We start from the raw sequence: 13500 nt of genomic DNA on the forward strand, positions 1-13500 counted from the left end.
AAAATAGTTTTTCTTTAAAAAAAAAATCATTTAAGTGTTAATTTAAAGCTAGACCATACATATACCGATACTTTTTTTTTACACAACGTACTGGTAGAAATTGTCCAATGCAACACCTTTCCCTGAATTGTCATGAATTTAACGAAAATGTTAAAGTATTTACGATAAGGAATTAAGGATACATTTAGATGAATTTATTTGAGTTTATTTGTTGATATAAATACTTGTAAACAATTTAAAAAAAGCTTACAATGAAAGTTTTTTTTTTTTTGGAGGGAAAAAAAAGCTTACAATGAAAGTTTATGACATGCTCATAAGTTGTCCTCCATTGTGCATTTCTATATAGACAAAATTGACTTTATTTTAACTTATCCTAAAAAGAAAATGTTAACTAGTGCTCTCGGGCATTGGTTAAGGATTATAAATAGTAACTTTTTATGAAAGTTTGTGTAATCGATGCATTTAAAATTAAATTTTTTTGACATTTTTATAGAATAATTACTTAATTTAGCATATTTAATAGTGCCCCTAGGACACTCGTTAACAAGACTCATTATAAAAATAGCTCGTGCATACATATGATAATAAGAGGGGGAAAGCGGCCAAATGTATAAGGTTTTTTTCCTTCCATACAAGTCAAACATTTTTTTTTTTTTAATATGAACCAACTAAAGTTCAAATACTTTAAAATGGATGACGTATTGGTATCCGATACATATCCTGCATTAATACCTACTCGATACGTCGTGATACGCATCGAGAGAGTACTTGGAGATTAAATTTTATTTGTTAAAAAACAATTGTCTAATACTTTTCACATACATTGGGGATACACAAGGGATAAGCAGCGGAAAATCGATATGCGCTGGATAAATGATGTTTCTATTATTTTTGGGTTATATGTAATTGACTAAGTAATAATGTTCTCTTTTTGGGATATATTATACGGCATGTAATTTGACTAATTGTCACTCCCTATCTTTATTATAAATATTACTTATATTTATATTTCTATTATTGTTCGTCGTCTGTTTTGTGTCTTTTTGTGTGTTTCAGAATATTGTTATTGTTGATTGTCGTGTGAAGATAATTTTATTGTTGTGCCCTATCGTTGTTTTACGTCTGTTTAGTTTAGATTTTGCGCCTATTTCTTTTGCTTTTAAGTTTTAGTTCATAGATTGTATTTTGACTTGTAATTTGTAGTTTAAATTTAATTTTTTTTTATTAAAGTATCCCAAACTTATCGTATCTTGAATTTTAAAAAATTTCTGTATCGATGCGGTATTATACCGTTATCATGTATAACCAAAAACTTTTTTTTACAAGGAGTATAACCAAAAGTTGGTTTGATCGAGCCGAAAGGGATAACATGTCGTTATCAGTGAGATTAATTTCCGACAGTTGTTTGTACCAATCAAATTACTAGCAATGATGTCTTGATCCTAAAATTCCAATTTGTTAGGAACTAGTAAGAGTTTAAGGCATCAAGTATTACATGCTCAGACTTAGAGTTTATATAGTTCAACATGTTATTAAATCGTTAAAAATATTATCACTAATAAAAAAAAGGAACAATGTTTTGGAAGTGCATAACCAAACATGTCTTCTAATATTATTTTTTTTTGAGAGAAAAAAACATGTCTTCTAATTGAATTGCTAAACTTGAGCATCGTGCATGATCAAGAATACAAATTTTCCTACCAATGGAGACTCATCCATGTTAGAAAATTGCTCTACTAACCATCACATTTGTTCCAAAACATCGAGAAAATATCAAAACAACTCCAACGGCAATGTTCCAAAACATCAAGAAAATACCAAAATACCCCTATTACGCCAAGGGTATTTTTTATCTTTCTAATGTTTTGGATCAAAAGTGATGATGATAAGAGCACTTTTCTCCAAGTTAGCCTTCACATAAGAGTTTAAGACCATCTCTCATTGTTCTAGACCCCCTCTATCTCTTCATCGAAGTTTTCATGCACAATCTAGTTCTAGAACGTGTTCTGCTTGGGAAAGTATAATGTCCTATTAAAAAGCACAGTCAGTCAATGCTTGAGTTTCATGTGTAGTAGAGCTACTCATTTACTCGCGAGTATCTAAATAAATGAATGGAAATTCCAAAGGCACGTGGAAGACAAGGAGACCTACTCCATTATTAATCATTGAATGCATAAAGCTTATCTTCTGTTACTGTCAACATGGAAGACATGGTAAAAACATAGGTGGCATTTAACATGGGAAAGGATAATCCTTTCCCACCATGGGTCAATTGAGTTCTACCAATAGATTAAATGAAGAACACTATTTTATCATAGTCCAGCAGTACTGGATTTTTTCCCCACCATCTTCCTCAATTATTTTCTCTCTCCTCCATACTCTTCTAATTTTTCTTCAATTTCTGTGTACAATCACGACACCCACTCTCTAATTATTTTTCTCCCTGATTTGGAATTAGGAGTGATGGATTTTATGAATTCGTTTATGCTGGCTTGTTATAGTCAGTTATGTGGAACCACCATTGAGATATCAAAAATTTGAATAAATCAAAAAACTAATACTACTAACTTAACCTTGCATGTTTCAAATTGTTGGGGTCTGATTGTTACAGTTCCAAGATGCAATTATTCAAGACACAATTTTTTAATTGAGATTTTGGAATTTGGGTTCGGAGAAGTTAAGGGAGCGTTTGGGAACACAATAATTCGATTGAATCTGGAAGCAAATTTCATTTCACAAAATGGACTGTTATGATTCATGCAGAGAAAAACCAAACATAACTCATTTTCTACTCAAATCCTCCATGTTGCTGGTGGTGGTGGGTGAGTGGAGAATGGAGGAGAGAGAAAATAATTGGGGAAGATGGTGGGGAAAAAATCCAGTACTGATGGACTATGATAAAATTGTGTTCTTCATTTAATCTATTGGTAGAACTCAATTGACCCATGGTGGGAAAGGATTATCCTTTCCCATGTTAAATGGCACCAAAAACATAACACTGCAAGAACAAGAGATGGCCAAATTGATCCTTTACAAGACATGGTAAAAAGCATAACACTACAAATGTGGCTTAAAAAAAAAAAAAAACATTGCTACAATGTTCAGACTTTGTGTCAATTTTTTCATTGTGAAAGTAGCTCAAGACAACACATAGAAAAAGAAAAATATTAAACGAATATTGAACCTGCTGAACCAGCATATATTTCATTTAGAGGTAATGATGTACCTATGGCTACACATTTGTCATAACTGCATTTGGGTAATCAATCTAGTAGCTAATTAAGGCACGGATGGTGTCTATTTTATTTATCTTCTTTCTCTCAACTATGTGTCTGTTTCAACTTAGAAACATGAACATGGTCCAAATCACACTACAGAAGAAAACTAAATTTGTCGTCAAAATGTAAAACCTTTTTTTTTTGTTGCAACCCTTTGGTTCTCGAAGAAAATAAGTTATGATAATCCACACTTCGATAAAAAAAGTGTGCATATTCTGATCAATAATTATTTTAGAATTCCAATAGAATTCATTCGATTGTAAAATCAAACCTCAAGAGATTTAAATAAATATAATTAAAATTAGGGAAATGTTAACTTGTGCCCTTGGGGTATAAGTTAAGAAACCAAATGTGGAATTTTTTTCTTGGAAATTGTGCATTCAATACCTTATAAAAGGTTATCTTCTCAATGAAAAATTTATTATTTAATTCCATTTTAAGTTTCTTATCTTGTGCCATAAGGGCACAAGTTAACATGACCCTTAAAATTAACATATGGTGAACTTTGAAGTTGGATTTTGATGTGGTTGATATTTTTTTTTTTAAATCAAATATCCTCCGCATGCAAATGCGAAGACTAATCCCAAGTTATGTGAGACCCAATTGGATGGTGAAATGTGATTGAATTTTGATTAGGTTTGTCAACTAGTTGAGTGTGTTTGGAACTTGAGACATAATTTCTCCAAGTTGTCTAGACTTCCAAATGTTCATCATGCTTCCATAGTTTCTACGAGATATCTTCTGATCGGATCAATATACTAGAATACACCAAAAAGACTAAGACACCTTGTAAAGTTGTCTAGTTAGGAAAGTACAAGACACACAATGACTTTAACAAAACATTACATACTTCTTCTGCAACCTTGAATAACTCACTCTAAATCCTCAAGAAAACCCTAAAATAAACAATAAAGGACTTGATAAATCACTAAAGTATATGATGCGATGATTGATGAGGAGTCATCAGTAACACTACCATTTATTTTTGTCAAAATTGAACAACCCTTCGTCCTAACAAACAACCAAATTTATTCCTTTTGTTGTAATGAAATGACAAAAAATGTAAACAATTTAAATCATGCTAAGAAATTTGTAATTACAACATTTAATATTGTTGTGGATTGGTTCACAACTTTCTTGAATCAATTAACAAATGTAATAATTTTAGAAACTTATCAAACCTTGATGAATGTATATATACTTTATTAATTATAGAAAACAAATTACTCCCTCCGATCTTATTTATAAGAGAAAGTTGGGTCAACAAAAGTTGATGGATCTGGACTGAATTGTTAACGAGATACATCAACTTTTGTTGACCAAAATTTCTCTTATAAATAGGACCGGAGGGAGTAAAATATCAATAATTTTAAATAAAAGTCAATTTTGAATATCAATAAATCACACACAATTGACATTCTCTTATTCTCAAGAATTAAACATTACTATTGGAGTCATGCATTTCAATTCCACAACACCACCAACTACATGCATGAACTACCAATATATCTTGCAAAAAATGCATAATTCTCTCAATATTCATGTATTAAATATGAATATAGGATTCATGCATCTAAATCACACACACCAACATCAACTACATGCATAATCAATATATCTTGCAAAGAATACACATTTTTCTTGTTTTTCATGTGTTAAAAATGACTATTTGAATAATGTGTGTCATATGAGAATAAATATTATACATGTTAGAAAAACAAAGTGATTATAAATTTTAACTTCTTCCTTCAAAAAAAAAAAAAATTAACTCCTATTATATTTATGTATCTAATATTTACCAAATAACTGATTGTTTTGTTTTGATTATAAAAAATTGAATAAATCTTTTAAAATTAGACAAGAAAATACAAGATTCAGTTATTTGGTCTCTCTTTTGGTTAATTTTTTTTAACCCCTATCATATTTATGTATCTAATTTTAACCTTTATTATATTTTAACCCCTATTATGTGTAATTCATTTAATCTTTTGAAATTGATTAGCCCAGCACAACACCAAAGCCCAAACTTTGGATGCCACACACCATGCACAAGAATAAATAAATGAGTCAATTTTTCCACAACGCCCCCACACAAACCACAACTACAACTTTATTACTATCCTTTGTCAAAAAAAACTTTTATTACTATCCAAATGAATATCCTCATGAATTGCAAGATTGACCATCTTTGGAATAAGATCGCGCGAAGTAGAACGCCACAATTTTTGACAGAGTTGAACACTTTCATAAATAACAAAACACTTTCTCCTAAAAAATTCCAACATTATCTTCTAAAACAATCAACCCCTCCAACAAGCTATACGTTGAGTTCACAGAAAATAAACCCCATTCTTCCGGCCTCTAACCCCAACCATCCTCCTCATGAGATCATGGTCATCCCTATCAATTTAGAGGCCCCACTATAATCTTGACAATTTTTATTTAAAAAGAACTGAAAAAAAATTCTACACCACTTATAGCAAAAAACATCCACGTTGTAGTTAAATATACGAGCAATCATTCAAGCGTATGACTTTTACCTACTAACAAATACACATTTATCTATGGACTATGCATAATTGACAACAAAATTGTTGTCTTCCAAACTTTTACCTAAGGAAAACTGACATTTAGATTTTATTAAAGGATTTTTTCTATAGGTGATTTTTTTTTTTTGCAAATTTTAAGGGCCCCCACCTGCATGAGACAATGATACTCCCTCTAATAACTCCATAAGATTACTTAGTAAATGCACCTCATACACAAACATATTCATTCGTCAAGAAAACAACCACCTTTCCTCCCCTCCAACCCCTTCCCTCAAATCCATAATCATGGCAACTTTTTGGTCTAAAAATCAAAACGAGAAAAACGATCACAAAGAGATATATTATTATATTACTCTATTTTTTTATTTTTTTTGAGAATTTATTATATTACTCAACATCATACATCATAGGACAAGAAAAAACAAAACAACATCATTAGTTTCAAAATTAGGGGTTCACACTCTTAATCCATGCGTTGAATTGTGCAAACCAACCTGACAGCCTCCAATCAAATTGTCTCATTCTCCTTCAATCAAATCATTTGTTTTTTGATCCCAGAAACAGAAACAACGACGAGTCTAACTGTATTTTTTATTTATTATTTATTTTATTTTTAGTTAAGATGGACCCCCGAACGGAATGACATCCACGACAAAACTGATACGGAAACAAAACTCTGATGGTGTTCAAAGCCGATGGAAAAAGTGATACGGAAACAAAACTCTGATGGCGCTCAGAGCCGATGGAAAAAGTTATGAGGAAATTACACTTCATTTTCACGTATGAGGGGTAGAAAGGTGGGTGTAATAGAAGACAAGTATCGTCTGTGGAAGAGGATGAGAGTCCTATTGAATTGGAATATAGGACAAAGAAGCACTGGACCTCATTGGAACCAAGGACTCTAGTGGAGCTTAGAGTTGAAGGGAAAAGCTTTGAAGAAATAAGATTGAATAAATGAATGAGAGGCAGAAAGGTGGGTGCTCTTAAGGACAAATATCGTAAGATTCAAAAAGAGGATATGAAAGCAAAAGAATGCTTTAGAGGCCATAGCCAAAGAGAAGGAAGAAAATAACAGCTGAAAGGAAAAACAATGGAGAATGTGGCCCCACCTCATAAGGCTGATCCACAGAAGATCCTTAGGTTGCATAAAGTGATCAAAGAAGAAATCGCTGACCATGAAAAACGATGACTCAGCATGTTAAGACAGAGAATAGTAAATTAGAGAAAAGTTGGTGGAACTCATCGGTGAGATGATGCAGTGAAATGGCTCTGGTTCATGACATTAAACTTTGACTACTGCAAATTCAGGTTTTGTATGAATGTTTTTATACAAAGAAATGTTAAAAATTTTCTTACTTTGTCTTGCTTTTTTAATTTAGTCTTAATATCCTTGAATAATTTTTTAGAATATTGTTGAAACAAATGATAAAAGAAACACAAATAGAGTAAGAATGAACTTCAACAGCCATGAAAAATAGTATGTTGAAATGAATAAAACAAAATGCATTGCAAAGTATGAAACCCAATTAGAAAAATTTGAAACAAACCATCTTTTAAAGAGCAATCCATGACAATATTTGAAAGTCCCATGATCTTGGTTATAGTAATAGAATGTGTTTTAGTAACACAACAAAAGACCATGAATTAGAAAGCCGGCTCTCGCTATTTATACCAAAAAATGACTTTAGGAGCTAACATTGTGGCTGTCCGTACAGCTACTGGTAAATTATAAATTGAAACGAACAATAGAGAATCATAACGTTTTTTATAATCAGTTGAAGCGCTTTCATTCTGAAGAGACCGATTAGTCTCCACAGGATTTTGGTTGTATAGAGTACTTAGAAGATGTATGTCCACTCGGGAAACTTTTGTACCCTTCCTCAATAACACTATTATCTCCGGTACACAGAACATCGCCTGTTACTTTATCAAGCAACTGAACATTTCATGAAGCAATGTCGTGTTTACTGAGTACATAACTACTTAAAAGAATTATGTAACAGTGCCAGCTTCCAAAACTCAATACGCCAATCAAATTCCTTTGATCAAAAAATATATTTATTTGGTAACTACTATTTACAGGAATATGAATCTCATTGCCTGCTTCATAGTCTATTTCATTTTGCGTGTCCCTTTGGTTCAATTTTTCTCAGTTCCTATTTGTGTAAGACCACCCACAATGAGCCTATTGAAAGCAAGATAAAACATGTTGAACCATTGGAGTGGGGTTATTGAAGATGAGGTGGAGGAAAGAGGTGATGAAAACATTCAATAAGTTGAATCTCTGCACCGAAAGCCACGCGGCGTGTTTTCATTTGTGACAAAGGGCGCGTGTGGAGACAGAGGGCGCGGAGAGAGATTTTTTTTTTGAATATGCAGGGACACGTGGCTTGCTACGATTGGCTGCTTTGATTTTTTATCTTCTTAATATTTTGGACTCAATTATTTCATTGCAAATAATTTTTTTTATTTTATTTTTTTTACCAAAATTTCGTGATTTTTTTTCTCTATAAATAGAGACTTGGATCATTTGATTTAGACACAGAAAAAAAAATCAAGTTTTTTCACTCTCTTAATCATATTATTAGCCTTTCTTTTGAAGTTTTAGTCTTTGATTAGTGAAATGGATCCCAATAACAATCAATTAAACACCCAAAATTCTTCTGATTACCCATTTAACTACCAAAATTCCAATAATTATCAACACCCAAATAAATATTGTTTTAAAAAAAATTAATTGTATTATTTTAATTTAATTATAATCGATAATTATAATTTTATGTAATTATAAAAACAAAAATTAAATAAGAATAAAAAATAAAAAGTGGTGGGGTAGGGTGTTGAATTAAAACCATTGGAGAGGTAAAAATTGAATGAGTGTTGAATTAAGAGAGAGAGTTGAAAAAGTGAGTGTTGAAGGTTGTTGAATATAATTTGCCATTGTACATGGTCTAAACGGCGGAGGAAAGTTTCTTTTATTACAATGAGTATGAATCAAAAGTTGGTTGATCAAGCCTAGAGAGATAACATGTCCTTGTCATAGTGAAATTAATTTGAGACAGTTGTTTGGACCAAATTACTATTAATAATGATGTCCTGATCCTAAAATTCCAAGTCGATAGGAATTGTAGCAATTGAAAGCAACACTGTAGTATCAAAGTCCTTAGATTTACTAATGATAATCACTTTTCAATTTTCCATGAAGGACTTGCCTTTACAATCTAAAACAGCGCATGCAAAGAGTTTAATGCATCAAGTATTACATTACATGGTCAAAGTTTAGACAACTCCATGATTTATCTATCTAAGATGAAGTGTTAACATAGCCTGCATTCTTTCTTGCAATCCTTAGCCTTTTCACACATTCTACAAACTCCCTGTTAACAAAACATTACAAACAAACAAAAAATAATTATTGTCCAACTAGTATATATAATAAAATGTAGAAAAGTGTTAAATGAAAAGGGATGAACACATACTTCCACAGGACATCACCAACAGTCCTCCAATTGTCTTCACTATCCTTGTAGAATAATGAGTACTCTGATCCAGATTGAAATAATCTTATACCAGATACTGATTGGCTACCTGAATAGGGTAATTATACAACTTATCAGTCATTTTGGTCTTTGAATTTGTTAGATGTTATTCGAAGAGTCCATGAATGTATCGGTTCATTTTATCAGTGACAATGCATCACACATTTATAAACTAAAATGTAAATAGATGTACAACTAATTTTATCATATTATAGTATCAGTTCTTTAAAACTGTCCACTTTGATAAGATGGAGAAATATGAATAATATGACATTATTGACACAAGGACACTACTTACCAAACATGTCTTCTAATTGAATGGCTAGACTTGAGTATCCTCCATGATCAAGAATACAAATTTTCCTACCAATGGAGACCCCATCCATGTTAACCTTCACATAAGCCCATCTCTCATTGCTCTGGACCCCCTCTATCTCTTCATCAAAGTTTTCATGGACAGATCTAGAATGTGTTGTGCTTGAATTCTTCATATTAGGCCAATCCATAAGGTCATCATCATACACTGAATCCAAACATCATTACATTACACTATGTATTTGAAATAAGTGTTTACTTTTCATCTATAATATTTATCTACTTAGACCTTACTGCTGTATTTAGTTTAGTAGTTTGTATCAATCATTTTTAGGTTTGTTTTTGCTAAAGACAACATACAAAATTCATTTAATATCTGACAAAAACACTGAATGAAAAATGAGGATTTAATTTATATACATTAGTGTAATGATTTTCTACACTGTCAATTAATCATTATCGTCAAAATGTTCACTATAATAATAACTTCTTCTAAAGTCATATATGATTGATTGTAATTTGTTAACAATGTAAAACTTTTTAAAATGATGGGGGTATCAAAATTTAACTCACTCAAATAAGAAAAGGAATTGAAAAATTGAAACAATGAACAAGGGGACGAACTCATACAGTTAGCAGAAGAATGATAAGCATCATGTTGAACAGTTCCAAGACTAAGACCAAGATCAATTATGCCATCATCATGTTTGTCCTGATAGAAAACTGAGTGAAAATTTGAAGAGTTCAAAAGAAAGCTAGATGAATTTGAGTCCATTGGTATGATATAATGTCCTATGAAAAAGTTTAGTGGTCAATGGCTATGAGTTTCATTTGTAAGACTAGCACATTTATATTGAAATTTTTTGAGTATCTAAGTGGAAATTCCAAAAGCACATGGAAGACAAGAAAACCTACTCCATTATTAATCATTGAATGCATAAAGCTTATCTTCTGTTACTGTCAACATGGAAGACATGGTAAAAACAAAACACCACAAGAACAAGGGATGGCCAAATTGATCCTTTACAGAAGTTATTCTGGATTATGCTACCTAACATTGCTACAAATGTTCAGACTCTTGTATCAATTTTTTCATTGTGAAAGTAACTCAAGAAAGCAAATGGAAAGTATTATATGGTATTGAACCTGCTGAACCAACATGTATTTCATTTAGAGGTATTGATGTACCCTTCTGGTTATACATTTCTCATAACTGCAGTTTCAGTAATCTACTAGCAGAAGTTACAGTGTATTTAATTCATTTATGGTGCCTGTACTACTATCAGAAGTTACCTTTGAATGCATAGATTAATGAAACACGTGGACATAAATCAAATTTGACATACTTATTGCGTGTTTGGTTCAACGTCTTCAAAATTGATTTTGAATGAATTGATTTTGTAAAAGTGAGTTGAACAATAAATTCAAAGCTAAAAATCAATTATGGAGGCAAAAGCTCTAAATCCTAGCTTCATGTTAGAATAAATTCTAAAGGGAAAATCCTTTCTATGCTAAAACAATAAAACATGTATAACTTAACTTTATTCCTCTAGAATAAATTTTTCCTCCACCAAAAGGGGAACTGAACATGCGCACATGTTTAGAGTCACGGTCAATTTGAAGCAATCAAGGCAATTTCGTTGAAGTTCTAGAGTGTAATTTTTATCAAAATCTTGATGGTACCATGATTCAGCCTAACTAAACGCTAATCTAAACATATACTTCTGCGATGTTTGGAACCGCGTCAAACCCTTGCAATTCGTACATCTACATGAAGCTATAAATCCTGGCTTCTCCACTTCACGGCAAAAATAACACATTGAGACGCGGTTTTGTGGTCGCAGTGGTTTTCAAACTTTTGGCCAATACTGAGTAAATTTGATTCAATTATTATTCAACCCAATTTTATATGAATGTATTTAAAGTTTAAACATATATTATTTTATATTTAACTTACTTTTAGTTAAAATAGTTTTACAAAATCAAGTAATTCAAAAATAATTTTTGGGACACAGAACCAAACAAGCAAGCAATAAGCAACGTGACAATAGATAAGATATAAGCGCATAAAGCTCGCTAAACCTTAGAATATCTGTTTGAGTTATCTTCATGTGTGACATGACTGCCACTTCCCAAGGGAACACCGATCTGGTCGGATTCCAACATCCCACACCATCGTGACTTTTAGCAGAAAGAGTTTTATTTCTCCTTTTTTTTTTTTAATGGGATCTAAGACTAACATGGTATGAGATGATTGATAAATACTGCTCAATCTCTTAAATATATAGTATGAATTCAATCTCATATTAAACTATACGGTGAGACTAATCTTTTTAGTGAATATTAGTACTTCCATGGATTAATTCATACCAAAAAAGCAATCATTTGTACATTGTGATGTGATTGGGATTGTTAGTTCTGAGCTATTGGAATAAATATTTGTACCTCGAAGATAAATTATAGTAATATTGGAATCTTTTGGAAAAATAATTTAATTGACATGCATATATAATGTTAAGATTTTGCATATAATTTAAAAGTCATACAAATGAAGGGTTGTGATCGATTGATGGTATATCAAAATTAATCCCTTAGAATTTGGTAATTTTTTAACATTGTGTACAAATGTATCGATAAGCAAAATACTCCCTCCATTTCAAAATGAGTGTCGTTTTAGATGTCTACACATATTAAGAAATGCAATGATTAAAAGAAAGAGAATGGTTATTTTACCAAATTATCCTTATTAACTATTGGTTAGTTTTAAAAGTAATACTTTGGAAGTAATGTGCAGAGTATTAATTGGAGGGTACAATTGAAAAGAAAAAGTTACTCCCTCCGACTCATAATAATTGTCTCTTTACAATTTTTTCTTTTTCTCAAAATAATTGTCACTTTAGAATACCAATGCAGCATTTATTATTTTTTCCATTAATATACCCTTATTTATTGAAATTCATCAAACTTAACTACTCCACTAACTACAATTAATAAGGGTGTTTTAGTAAATGATACAAATTTTACCATCAAAATCAACTCAATTAATCATTTCCTTAATAACCGTGCACAAACCTTAAACGACTATAATTTAGAGACGGAGGGAGTATTATTGCATTGGAAACTGAAAGTGACATTCATTTTGAAACAAATTTTTTTGGCTAAAGCGACACTCATTTTGAAACGAAGGGAGTAGCTAATATCCGGCTAATCAATTTTAGAAAAGGACTACTGATGTCTGGGTGTAAAGTTCATCTGTAAAAATAAATCTAGGTGTAAAGTTTGTTTTGAACAAAATCAAGGAATGACTTAGATATTTCTTGAGATGTCAAGATCAACAATGGAGGGTCCCGTGAAGACAATGTAGAAGGTGAAACCATTATTGATATCTCTTGCTGGCAGAAACACAATGGCCTGGTATCTATACTATTTACTTATCTTCTTTCTATCGACCTAGAGAAGCCTAGTAACCTTTTCTCTTGGATAGTGACGACAATGTGTTTGGTTCAACTTAGAAACATGTTCCAAATCACTATCGAAGCCAGCAAACTAAATTTGCCGTCAGTGTGTAAAACCAAACATTATGAGACGTGATTAAATAAAAACATATAAGCGAAAAGAAAAGAGTATAAAAAAACAACTCGTAAGAAGGAACTATGGGAGACTACAATAGATTTGGCAACAGTAAAAATATGTGAGCCCCAACTACTAGGCTACTTGACCATTACATCGGATTCTAGAGTTTTTTTTTTTTTAATTTAATTGGTGGCCATAACCATTACATTGGATTCTTGAGTTTTTTTTTTTAACGTATCGCTAATT

The 13500-nt window shown here is 31.6% G+C and overlaps 1 protein-coding gene across 1 annotated transcript; it reads right to left on the reverse strand.

The window, feature by feature from the left end:
• Nucleotides 1-8976: 8976 nt before the first annotated feature.
• Nucleotides 8977-10881, reverse strand: LOC146959018 (auxin-responsive protein IAA32-like). The gene is made up of 4 exons (XM_085740548.1): nt 10312-10881; nt 9665-9889; nt 9307-9415; nt 8977-9204 (listed from the first exon to the last, which is right to left on the reverse strand). Exons 1-4 carry the CDS (start codon nt 10454-10456, stop codon nt 9132-9134), a joined length of 552 nt encoding a protein of 183 aa, XP_085596674.1. The 5' UTR covers nt 10457-10881; the 3' UTR covers nt 8977-9131.
• Between the last annotated feature and the right edge of the window lie 2619 nt (nt 10882-13500).

This window comes from Medicago sativa, chromosome 1 (genome assembly GCF_051527215.1).
Source record: "Medicago sativa cultivar Bolivia chromosome 1, Bolivia_mono, whole genome shotgun sequence".
Classification (NCBI taxonomy): domain Eukaryota; kingdom Viridiplantae; phylum Streptophyta; class Magnoliopsida; order Fabales; family Fabaceae; genus Medicago; species Medicago sativa.